The sequence below is a fragment of the Heteronotia binoei genome, chromosome 10, assembly GCF_032191835.1.
Source record: "Heteronotia binoei isolate CCM8104 ecotype False Entrance Well chromosome 10, APGP_CSIRO_Hbin_v1, whole genome shotgun sequence".
NCBI classification, from domain to species: Eukaryota; Metazoa; Chordata; class Lepidosauria; order Squamata; family Gekkonidae; genus Heteronotia; species Heteronotia binoei.
This window is the reverse complement of record NC_083232.1, coordinates 22134602-22147909: the sequence shown is the minus strand read 5'-3', so window position 1 is coordinate 22147909 and position 13308 is coordinate 22134602. Positions and strand designations below refer to the sequence as shown.

Genomic DNA, 13308 nt, shown 5'->3' with positions numbered 1-13308 from the left:
GCTCTTGGAGGATTGGCTACATCGGGTTTGTGGCCTCATATGCAAAGGAGTTCTTGCTACAAAAAAGCCCTGAAGATGATTAAAGCTGATCATTAAAAACCAGTAAAACAACAAATCATCATTGCATACCCCAAAGCAGTACTTGAAGCAGGAAAGGAGGGGTTAAATAAATGCTTTCTTAAAATGTTTACCTGGGCAATGACTAGAATTAAGGAATTAATAAAACGTAAATTGCTTTAAAATTCTGACACTGCTATTCAAATGTATTATATTTCAAAGGTCACGTAAGTAATTACAGTTTGACCACTGGAGCCAGTTTTGTATGGTACTTAATCTGGAGAACCAGGTTTGATTCCCCACTCCTCCACTTGCAGTCAGGTGGGTGACCTTGGGCTAATAATTTCTCCCTCAGTGTTTTTTGCTGACTGTTGTGAAACAGAGGTGACTTCTGGAAAGGCTGTGTATCCTACCTAGCAGGGATGCATGAGCAAGGCTCCTCTGCTTTGGGGGCAGAAAGCAGCCGAGTCTCTAGGCTGGCAGCACATGACAAGTTTAAAAGCCAACTGTATAACTGGTCTTCTGTGCTATGATATTGTCCTATTTTTTAAAAAAGAAAATATATCTTTGTACAATCGTAATGGTTATCCCATGTGCTTTGTCTTTCAGAGTGCGTTTAGTAGAAAGAGGATCCCCTCATAGTTTGCCCCTCATGGAATCGGGAAAGGTAAACATTTTTTTACTTCAGAGATTCTCACAGAATCTTAAAGTACCATTGGATATGTTGTTTTTGTGTATGAATCCATTCCTCCTCGTTTTTGTTTTTAAGGCAAACAAACAGTCGTCTGGGAGACAGCCACAAAATGGCGCAAGTGGGACATCCCTTGTGGCTGTATCTTGACATGCAGCTCCAGCAAGCTTACTTGATGTCCCACTTTCCCCAAAACTTATAGCCAGTATGATGTCAACACCATGGTGTTAAATGGTTTACACATAGCGCAGCATTCTGCTTTGCTATCATTTCTCTTACACAGGGGTGGCACTCTAGCAGGAGCTCCTTTGCATATTAGGCCACACACCCCTGATGTAGCCAATCCTCCAAGAGCTTACAGTAGGCCCTGTAAGAAGAGCCCTGTAAACTCTTAAGAGGATTGGCTACATCAGGGGGTGTGGCCTAATATGCAAAGGAGCTCCTGTTAGAATTCTACCCCTGCTCTTATGACTCTTCCCGCGCCCCCTCCAGGATACCCACCTGGCCCTGATGCCACAACAAGATACAGTACTTTTTTGGTATGAACTCTGGGGTTGAAAATGAACACTAAGGATCGGCTTCCTTTTTCCAGAGCTGCAAGAAAAGGCACTGTTACATGAAAAATATACATACAGAATTATACATTAGAAATATATATGAGAAATATACACACAGCCTGCTATTACCTTCGGTTGACAGGTTTTTGTAACATTTCAGGAACGTGTGAAACCTGGTTTGACCAGAGGTGATAGTGGTGGGGAAAGAAACATGTAAACACCAAAGGCGGCAGTGACTGCCCGCCAGCCTCTGGCACAATGAAAGCAATGCCTACTTGGCTGTCTGCATAAATAAGAATCGGAGTGTGAATGTTTGTAGCGAGCACTGAGACTGATGACTAACTAGAATTCAAGGACCCAGTAAGAACAAATAAGATTTTGCAAGCAAGAGGCTATATCTTTCCTGGGGTTGCATTACCTTCAGAAACCTTTTATGTAGACTAAGATCTCTATATATTTAATAGTGAAGAGTGACCCCCATCTGTGAATATGTACATCCATGAATTAGCGCCACACTGACACTAAACAGATTTTCCTGCAAACTTGGGGAACTCTGTAGGTTTGCAGAAAAATATGATTTTTTTTTTGTAATTGCATTGGGGTTTTTTAAAAATTCCCCCCAAGATAAAAGCTTGTTCACTGGGCGGGCCACACACTAGGTACTGTGCCTGTGCTTGGCCCTTGTTGGACTGTTCTAGAACTCTTTTCTTTTGGTGGACTTTTCCTCAGCTCTGAGGTGCAGGCATCGGCTGTTCATGCCTGTAGCTGAGGAACATCCCACCCTCACCTCAGTTCCTTCCTTACAGGCTGGATGGAATTGTTCACTCCCCTTGTCTTTCATTTTCTCTTCAGCGGTATGGTACTTATTGGGTTTCTTCCCCTCCCCTCTCCTTTTTCCTTTGTCAGAGCCTGGGAGCCATGGCAGGCTCAGTGAGAAAGTGGGGGGGGGGGGTATCACCCAGTGAGCTTCCACAGCAAAGTGATTATTCAAATCTGGACCTCCCAGACCCTAGACTGAAATTATAACCACTGCACCCCACCGGGGTGGCTGCTTTTGAAAAGTAGTAAGCAGGGTGGTTTTTTTTAGCAGGAACTCCTTTGCATATTAGACCACACACCCCTGGTGTAGCCAATCCTCCAAGAGCTTACAGGGTGTTTAGTACAAAGCCTACTGTAAGCTCCAGGAGGACTGGCTGCATTGGGGGGTGGCCAAATATTCAAATGAGTTCCTGCTACAAAAAAAAGCCCTGGTAGTAAGCAGCCAGGCCTAGATGAGTCATGCAAGTAATGTGGCAACAAGCGGTTGCTTTGGGGCTGGCCCAGAGTCCTCCCTCAAGGGCTAGAACAGGCCTGGAAAGGGCTCTGTCCCCTCTTGCCTTTTACTTACAGAACACATAAGAGAAGCCATGTTGGATCAGGCCAATGGTCCATCCAGTCCAAACACTGTCACAGTGTCCAAAAATCACTCCACAAAAATCCCAAGTGCCATCAAGAGGTCCACCAGTGGAGCCAGGACACTAGAAGCCCTCCCACCGTCCCCCACCCTCAGCAACAAAAATACAGAGCATCACTGCCCCAGTCAGAGTGTTCCATCTATACCTTTTGGCTAATAGCCACTGATGGACCTCTGCTCCATATGTTTATCCATAAGAATAAATCAAGTCTTAAAGGCTAACAATACTGTTATGGTTGGTTAGCAATGGCCACTGAGGGCATCTGTTTCTTTCATCTGATCCTTTTATCATTGGGGGAATGAACCCCTTTCTCCAGTGTATTTGGAGCCAGTTTGGTGTAGTGGTTAAGTGTGTGGACTCTTATCTGGGAGAACCAGGTTTGATTCCCCACTCCTCCACTTGCACCTGTTGGAATGGCCTTGGGTTAGCCATAGCTATCACAGGAGTTGTCCTTGAAAGGGCAGCTGCTGTTAGAGTCCTCTCAGCCCCACCCACCTCACAGGGTGTATGTTGTGGGGGGAGAAGATATAGGCAATTGTAAGCCACTCTGAGTCTCTGATTCGTAGAGAAGGGTGGGTATAAATCTGCAGTCGTCTTCTCCTCCTCCTCAATTTCAGGTTGTATTTTTTTTCAAATCTAGGATATTTTTCAACTGTGTCGAAAGATCTGTCTCATCTGTTCATAGCCCCACTCTCTGGATTTAAGTATCTGCGGATTTGGCCATGTTGAGAACTGGATATACTTATTTGAGGGGGGGGGGGTGTTTTTGTGGAGGCCAGGTTTGCAGTCTGTAAGTGAATAGCCCAGGGCACACTTTGACCAAGGGAGCATAACAATGGATCACTTATTAAGCACAGTTTTATACAGCAGCTTCAATTCATCATGAGCCTTGGTTACTCTTTAAGCTACTGCTTGTCGTTTTCCTCTAAGAAATTATCCTGGCCTTCTTCTGTTTTTTTGAGCCTTCCCAAAGAGTCTTGTAAAGGGCTTTGGGGGATGAGGAGGATTGTTCTGTGATTGCATAAATTATGTGCACATCATCTGGCTTCTCACCAAATATGACTCATTTGTATTTCAATAGATCCTCCCTGGCGTTCGTATCATTATTGCTAATCCAGAAACAAAAGGACCCCTGGGAGATTCTCATCTCGGAGAGGTGAGTCACAGGCTATGCCTGGGTTGGTAGCGAGTTGCCTGATTTAGTTGAGAAAGGATGGAAGATAGCTTTTAATCATTTGTCTTAGCAAGCGCTAAGCCATCTCTAGTGGACATGCCTCATGCAACTTCATGGCAATGTACATGAAGTACCAAGAAAATTGGGAACTCTTCCTTGTTCTGTCACAGCTGAGAGTCCCCTCCAAAGATGACGATGCATCATGAACACCTGTGCAGAGACCAGTTGTACGAGAGTCCACAGCAACCTCACCATACCCAACCTATCACAGAGCAATGTGCCAGCAGCTCCTTTGTGATAGGCAGACTGAAATGGTCAACTGGCATAATCCCCTTTCTACACATTAGGTTTGTGAGGCTGGAGAGATACAGCCCATGCTGAGTGCCATGTCATTTGGCATATGTAATGTTTAAATCATATTTAAGAGGCCTTTGATGGGCTGCAGATTTAGTTGGAACCCCAAGCTGTGCCAGGGAAAATGGGTATGGGTGTGGGGGAGGGCTTACCTTTCCATTCTCTGTGTCTGTAGTTGGTATTTTTAAAGCTACACCTGGGGTTTTGCTGGCACAACATCACACCTACACCGGAGATTTAGCCAGGGCTGGAGAGGCTTAGGATACCAGGAAAACTCCACTTCTATCCCCAGCATGCTTCTTACAACATCCCATGACTCTGATTATTCATTTGGATTTTCCTATTCAAATTACAGATTCTAAAAATGCAAGGATTTATTTTTCTTCTAGATTACCTCACTAATATAAATCAAGGGGACCACACATATTGTGATATAATTACCTTCATGTGAGACTCAAGACCAGGTTAGCAATTACCTCTACCACTACACTTCTACCTGTTAGGAAACGTATAGAAGGGAAAATTGTACGATTTGCCAGAATATGTTGACCTGCCACATTAGTGTCAGGGCTTTTTTTTGTAGCAGGAACTCCTTTGTATATCTGGCCAAACACCCCTGATGTAGCCAATCCTCCTGGAGCTTACAGTAGGCCCTGTACTAAGAGCCTTGTAATCCCTCCATCAGGGCCACTGGGATTGGCATAATATCTAGCCATGTCATCATGGCATCCCATGTGATTGGGGCTTTTACAGATTATCTTGTGAGGTGACAATCAGCCTGAGATAAATGGCTTTCTCAGTGACTTCCATGTCCCAGAGATTGGATCTCGTACGGTGATAATTTTATGGAAGTGTTAAGATAGTGGTTTCAGCTTTCATAAAAGCCTTGTTTATAGACTGTGCAGACATTTCCCCCAGTGTTTGAAGCTAACTGCAGATTCAGCTTGCTGAAGAATGTCATTACAGCAGTGAAATAATAAAATTCAAATCAGCAGCAGCAGAGTATACCCAAGAAACCTGTCTCTTGCTCAGATGCGTCAATAAAAAGTGATATTCTTTTAACCTAGATATGGGTTCACAGCGCTCATAATGCCAGCGGTTATTTTACCATCTATGGTGACGAATCCTTGCAGTCAGATCATTTTAATTCAAGACTTAGTTTTGGAGACACACAAACTATCTGGGCACGGACTGGCTATTTGGGGTTCCTGAGGAGAACAGAACTTACAGACGCGAATGGAGGTGAGTTCTCCTGTTGATTTTCAGAATTCAGTTACATGGTGTTTTGTTTGTGGGCCCCAAGGCAAATCCCACGGTAAATCTGAGCACTGGTTCTGTACTCTGATAGGAGAGGGAAGCAGATTGAACAAACATCTCTCTTTTCCTGGAGAGGCGGTTTCCTTGATCTGCTTAGATCAGGTAGAGTGGGAGGAACTGCTGTTCCCAGCAGTCAATTCAGGAAGATAGAAGCCAAATATGTTCTCTCTGCCTGGAATGGGGCAACAAGGAAGACCTAGAAAAACATACAAAGCTGCCATATACTGAATCAGGCCATTGGTCATCTATTTCAACCTTGTCTATTCTGTCTGAAAAGAAAGTCCCGCCCCCCAGCCCCTGCTGCCTAAAGCTCTTTCACAGGAGGTGCTGCTGGGAAATTTCCCCAACAATGCCTGGGACTAAGCCTGGGATATTCTCCATACAAAACAGATGCTCTACAACTGAATCACAGAGAGGATGTGGCTAGAACGCCCCGTAACCCAGAAGTCTGCAGAGCCAGTGACTATCATGCTGGAAGCTGCCCAGGGTGCTGTCATTTCAAGATAATGCGGGGGGGGGGGGGCACTTTATTATTCTTGTTATAAAGTAGGCAAGGGGACTGTAATTATAATCTTTCGCGGGTGGCTGTGTAAAAAGATGTGTTTTGGGTGGATGAAACCACAACTCTCAATGGGGAACAGATTAGGAGAGGACATCTGCTGGGTGAAAAAAAATTAATAAAAAGTAGAGATGAAAAATTGGTTATCCAGCCCAATTACAGGTTACTTGAATGGTCCAGCGCATTCAGTTTGCAAGCTTAGAGTGACATGTGTTTGGTGATAGCAGCCAGTGTTGTGCAGCAGTTGAAGTGTTGAACTGGGGTTTGAGAGGATTGCATTCGAATCCGTACTCTGCCATGAAGCCCTTTGGGTGATTTGGGGCCTGTCATGCAATATCAGCATAACCTACCTCACAGGTTTGTTGTTAGGAAAAAAAACGGCAAAGAGTGAACCATATATGCCGTTCAGAGCTCCTTGGAAAACATGTACTATACACCACTGGATAATGAATGCTGCCCACCAGTCCTCAAGAGTATTGGTTTAGCTTCCAAAGGTTTTTCTTTGTTCTTTTCCCAGAAATTGTTCTTTACACTGAAATTGTTGTGGTTGTTTTTCCTGCAGACCAAGGGAGCTGGTTGCCATATGGGTTGTTATGAAGACAAAATAGAGGAGAGAAAGAGGAGAAGGAAACGACCATAGATTTATACCCCACCCTTCTCTCTGAATCAGAGTCTCAAAGTGGCTTTCAGTCTCATTTACCTTCCTCCCCCACAACAGACACCCTGTGAGGTGGATGGGGCTGAGAGAGCTCTCACAGAAGCTGCCCTTTCAAGGACAACTCTTGCAAGAGCTGTGGCTGACCTAAGGCCATTCCAGCATCTGCAAGTGGAGGAATGATGTAAGCCACTTTGAGTCCTCATTGGGGTGAAAGGTGGGAAATAAATACATATGAAGACTTATCAGATGATACAGTCTATTTCCTTGTGGCTCTTGAGTACTGTTGTAGTTCGTCAATGTACAAAGACAGTTGGGTTTAGAAGTGAAGACCCTGCAAAACAAACAACCTAAGAAAGCAAAGCAAATGCTTCAGATGTTTATGTGTTTTTTAAAAATGTATTATATAACACACTAATTTTTGTTCTCCTTTCTTAAATCCAGAGCGACATGATGCACTTTATGTGGTAGGTGCACTAGATGAAGCCATGGAATTGCGAGGCATGAGATATCACCCAATAGATATAGAGACATCTGTAATAAGAGCACATAAAAGCATTACGGAATGGTGAGTATTACAGAAGGCACTTTTTGTTGCATGCACATGTGTAGGGGGACTCAGTAGTATACCTGTCACTCTATTGTTTTGACCCCCCTGGTGGAATGGAGGCTGTCTGTGACCAAGATAACCTAGAGCAGGGGTGTCAAACATGCAGTCCGGGGGCCAAATCAGGTTCTCAGATGGTTTCTGTCAGGCCCCCAAGCAACTGGCTGTCATCTGCTTCCTTCTCCCTCTCTCTTGCTTCCTTCTGCATCACAGCTTGCTGTGCCAGGCTTGCTCTATCGCACAGGAGCTACAGAGTAAAGACTCTTTTCTCCATTGGCTGAGGCTCCTCCCTTGGGGAGAAGGGAGAGCTTGTTTTGCCAGGCTCTCTCAATTGCACAGCAAAGCTACTGAGACAAGCCTCTCTTCTACTGGCTGAGGCTCCTCTCCCTCCTGGTACCCTGGGGAAGGAAGGAAAGAAGAGCCAGAGCTTTCTTTGCTCAGTTCCCTTAATCACATGGGAGAGATGCAAAGAAAGCATCTTTAAGACCAATGAGTGCTAATGTTTTAAGCATGTTCTTTTAAAAAATTAATTTAATTGTGTTTGTCTGTGTCCTTTATAAAGCTTATCTCTCTGCTACCTGGCATTACATATTATGGCACACATGGCCCAGGCCAACAAGGTCTCATTTATTTCAGATCCAGCCCTCATAACAAATGAGTTTGACACCCCTGACCTAGGTAGGGATAAGGTTTGGGATGGAGGTGTTCAAAGGTGATTCAGGCCCACCATCACTTTCCCTCAGTTTTCAAATGGTGATTGAGAGCAGAAAAGCCACTGTGAAGTTGCAATGTAATCTTTCGTGCCTCTTCATTTTCTGAATCCAGTTTGAACATCTGGCATTTCTTGTTCCATATATCTTAACAGTCTCTGTTGTAAGACTTTGAGAATCACTTTATTGAAGTAAGAAATTAATGAGATAGTTTGCTGCAATCTTTGACATCTCCTTTTTTCAGAATTGGAATGTAGATTGAGTGTTTCCATTCTGTGGACCATTGTTTTATTTACTATTCTTGCTAAGGTTTTGATGGCCTATGTGGTTTGGAATAGCTCTATTGATATCCTGTTTGTTTCTCACAATTGCTCTGAGTGCAGCTTTCACTTAATTTTCTAAAACTGTAGGTTCTTCAGTCAAAAAAATTTCTTAGAAGGAATCTGTCATCCTTTCCTCTCTTCTGTAGAGTTCTTCAGTGTATTGTTCCTATCTTATCTTTATTTTGTCCTGTTCATTTAATGTACCGTATTTCCATGTTGATATTTCAGCATGCTTCACTATGCTTTAAACTTCCCCTTGATTTTTTGGATCTCATTGAATAGATCTCTTGCCCTTCCTCTTTTGTTGTTCTGTTCTATTTCTTTACACTATTTCTATGCATCTTTATGTGCCAGTTGCTGGAACACTATTTAGACTTCTGATTCTGTTATCTTTAATGTTTGCTTCTTATCTATCATTAGCAATTTTAAGAATTTTATCAGTAATCCATTGAGGCTTTTACTTTCTTTTGACTCCAGGAATAGTCTTTGCCTATTCTTTCTTGATAATATCTCAGGTTTCAGCCCATAGCTCTTCCAGTTTCCATTCACTTGAACTTAGTAAAGCAAATCAGTTCTTTACCTGGTCTTTAAACTCTTTAGGAATGTTGTTTAGATTGTATTTTGGCACAAAGAATGTTTTGGTGTTTTCAATATTAACAATTCATGTTCTGTACTGCGGTCAGTTCCCGTTCTTGTTTTAGCAGAGAAAATCAAGCTTCTCCATTTTCTGCTACCAATTATGTAAACTGTTTGATTTCTGTATTGGCCATCCAGTGATGTCCCTGTATACATTCTGTTTGGCTGCCTGAAATATGTGTTCCCAATGAACAGCTTTTCGTTTTCACAGAAGTCTGCAAGTCGCTCCCCTGCTTCATTTTCTGCTCCTAGCCCAAATTCCCCCCCCAAAATATACTATTTTATTTAATTTTAATATAACATGATTAAAACACTAAACATATATACATAATCAATATAATAGCACTATATTATATAATAAGTTTTAAGATACAATACATAGACTTACCAAGATGCACATACAAATTTAGAGCATATAATAATTACCATAGTTGTAAACTAGAAATTATATCTGGAATTTCCTTTTACTCTTGTAAATATTCCAGAATAGGGAACCAAATTGCTACAAAGTCTGTTGTTCTGTTCTATTTCTTTACACTATTTCTATGCATCTTTATGTCTGTTCTTTATGTTCTGTCCCTTCATCTATTTTTATCATATCTGTTAATTTAGCCATAGTATACAAGTTCCATAATTTGGAATGCCACAAAGTTAAATCAAGTAGGAACAGATTCTGATTTCTGTTTATTTGCCAGCCCAATTTTTTGACAATGTTTGATTCTGCTTTGTTTCACACTTTTGCATTCCAGTCATCTATGATTATCAGTGCATCCTGCTTAGATGTGAGATCAATTTCTTCCTGGACGCTTGCATAAAAGTTTTTGGTTCTTCTTCAGCATCTGTAGTTGGGGTGTAAACTAGAATGATGGTTATGTTGTTAGGTTTTCTGTGAAGTCTGACTGATATTATTCCATCCGACTTTGCATTACCACCCCCAATTGCTTGTGCTACATCTCATCTCACTTTTAGAGCAATTCCATTTCTTCTGTATTTGTCATTTCCAATGAAAACCACTGTGTAATTTTCCAAATGGAAATGTCTTAATCCAGTCCACTTTAGTTCAGTGACTCCCAGAATTGCAATGTTTAAGCATTCCATTCTTTTTACAATTTCGAGCATACCTTTCGAGCATACTTCTTATGCTCCATCTTTGTTATATGTGTTGAACAGCTCTGGACTATCCTCTTGAATCCGTTTATGTTATCAGTGGAACATCCTTTTGGCTTGAATCCAGTTGGGTTGTTAAGAATAGCACTACTCTTTCTTGTCCTCTGCTCTTCCCCAGTCACTTACTGAGTGCTGTCCAACCTGGGGGGTTCCATCTTTCAGCACTGTCTCTGTTTTTCATTTTGGATTGTCTCATCATAAGATTTCCAAGTTTGGAGATGATCAGAAGTGGTTTACCATTGCCTTCTTCTGCCCAGTACTTAACTGATGCTGCCCAGTAGCTCCTGTTAGAGGATTCCTCCACACCATCACCACTGGAACTATCCCTTCTCTTCTGTGGAGGTGACAGTTGCTTCCCAGAGGGGGTGGATGCATTTGAGTCTGGTGTCTCAGCTGTGACCATTCCACTCTGGGTGACTCTGCTAGGAGTTTAGGCCCCTTATGGCTTCGCTCTCAGCATCACTGACACATACAACCCCCCTCACCATGTTAAAGTGTATGTCTGTGGGGGGGGTCTATATATACTGTAGACATTATATATAACTTTTAACAATTAACATACAGCTCTAAATAATTATAGCACTGTGCATACATTTGTTACTTTCCATAAATTACTTTTCTTTTTCTCTACAACAAACCAATAAATTAAAAGTAAATCATTGATACATGTAAAGGATTATTCAGAATAATATTTTTTGTATTAAGAATTCTAAAACTGGAAACCATACTGCTACTTAAAGAAAGCCAAGACATTTATACTTTGCAATTCCACAAGTGTGCTAAATAGTACAATTTCATATACTGACTAAGTTATAAATAATGCATTGTTAAATCAATAAAATAAGCTTAGGTTTAAAAGAAAATCAATACTTGCATACATTTCATGTTTCCCCAAGAAGTCTGTTTTCCGGGGGGGGGGGGGGGGGGCTGAAGTCCATTTTTTTGAAATTTTACATCTCAGGTCTTCCTCCAAGATGTTGAGACACTGAGAACAGTATATTTATTTTCAACATGGCCTCCCATCTCTCCCATAGCTAGGAGCATATGCGGGAAAAATGGAGCGTTTAGGTGAATGTTTGAGGGTAACTTCAGGGTAACAGTTGCAAGCTCCGTGCTGCAAATTAAGCATGGGTGGAACTGGCAAACAGCATACCTGACAGTGATATGGATTTGCAAACCTTTTCTGTATTAGAAAATATTTTCTGTAGCGAGCCAGTTTGGTGTAGTGGTTAAGTGCATGGACTTAATCTGGGAGAACCGGGTTTGATTCCCCACTCCTCCACTTCCAGCTGCTGGAATGACCTTGGATCAGTCATAGCTCTTGCAGCATAGTCCTTGAAAGGGCAGCTGCTGTGAGAGCTCTTTCAATCCCACCTACCTTACTGGGTGTCTGTTGTGGGAAAAGAAGATAAAAGAGATTGTAAGCCGTTCTGGGACTCTAATTCAGAGAAGGATAGGGTATAAATTCTCCTCCTCCTCCTCTACTATTGCTACTATTATTTATTGAACATCCCATTCCTGTAGATTTAAATTGTCTCATGCTGTGTAGTCAGCCTTGAGCCTCAGTGAGAAAGGGTAGACTATGACTAGCATAAATAAAAATAAATTTCCTCTTTTTTGTTCCAGCGCGGTGTTTACCTGGACAAATCTGTTGGTCGTCGTTGTGGAGCTCGATGGATCGGAACAAGAAGCCTTAGACCTGGTTCCTTTGGTCACCAATGTGGTCCTGGAGGAGCATTACCTGATTGTAGGAGTGGTGGTCGTGGTGGACGTTGGTGTAATTCCTATCAACTCCCGTGGAGAGAAACAACGTATGCACCTACGAGATGGATTTTTGGCTGACCAGCTAGACCCCATCTATGTGGCCTACAACATGTAGTCTTGTATCTTTAAGGCTTCCATGGACTTTACTCTAGATGTATAAATTTTTTTTTGACGTCCACTGAACAATGTGCTGAAAAGGAAGCGACACTCTTCAGAATGGAACTGTTTATATTGGGACTTTTTGAAGCGCTCGTTATTGGCAGGACATAAAATGTGAAATGTGTTTCTTTTACCACTACATTTTAGCACAGAAGGACTTCGGGGTACTGCCTTCAGTTTGTTGGAAAACCCATTATTAGACTTTTTTAAAAAATTATTTTTTGCTTATTGGGATGATACTGCTTTCTGAGTAATATGGCTTTGTATTTTATGTTAAACTGAAGTAGCTAATTTTTTTTAAATCTGCCTTTCAAGTGGATATTTCTAAAACAGCTCATAATATGACTGATTTTTTTTTTTTGGTTTGCTTGTTTTTAAATGTCCATAAAAATCTTTTCCGATATGGATCCATTACTAGTTTTAGGCCACTTTCTATCCCATTGTCTTAGGAAACTTACATTGAGGTACGAGGAAAATACCCAAAACAGCACCTTTTCAAATTTAAGAGTTTTTATCAGCTTCCTCCCTTGGAAATGCTGAAAGCGCAAAGGTGAAAAGAGCTTTGAATTATTAGAGTTTAGAATGAAAAGAAATTTATAAATAAGGTGTATTTCGGCAACGAACTTGCAGATGTCTTTGTACTAAACTAAAAAGATAAAATAAGTTAACTACTTCTGTAATTATGTACAAAACCTTTAATTTATTTTGATCTCTTTAGAAGTATAAAAGAGAAACATTCAAGAATATTAAGCTCTTGTAATGTTTGCTAATATAAAAACAAAAGTGTTGTATTATCTTGAGTGGATAGTATCACATCAAATATATATATATGAAATATAAATTCACTAATGACAAAAAAAAAGATTTAAAAGTTTTAAAAGGATGCAGTACTCATCACTTGCATGGTGTCTCTTCTCCCACTGTAGATAATCAAACATTATTCACGTACTTTGAGGAAAAAGCAGTCCTGGATTGCTAAATATCCCTGTCTAAAAAGAATCTTCCAGATACCAGCAAGTGAAATGGTTTTCGCTGCCTTCGAGGCAGTGCATGGATTTTTAAGGCTGCAGTCCTGAACCTGACACGCAGAGAATGCAGGAAGTTGAACAGCTCTTGGTAGGGAA

General features: G+C 41.5%; 1 protein-coding gene across 4 annotated transcripts in view; it reads left to right on the top strand.

The window, feature by feature from the left end:
* Positions 1-12967, top strand: part of DIP2C (disco interacting protein 2 homolog C) — a 398914-nt gene extending 385947 nt beyond the window's left edge. For all 4 annotated transcript variants that reach the window (XM_060248086.1, XM_060248085.1, XM_060248084.1 and 1 more), the window contains 5 exons: positions 667-724; positions 3841-3915; positions 5355-5529; positions 7263-7386; positions 11888-12967. In XM_060248086.1, the coding sequence (XP_060104069.1) occupies positions 667-724; positions 3841-3915; positions 5355-5529; positions 7263-7386; positions 11888-12140 (685 nt within the window). In that variant the 3' untranslated portion in view covers positions 12141-12967. The remainder of the gene's footprint in view (positions 1-666; positions 725-3840; positions 3916-5354; positions 5530-7262; positions 7387-11887) is intronic.
* Positions 12968-13308: the final 341 nt, after the last annotated feature.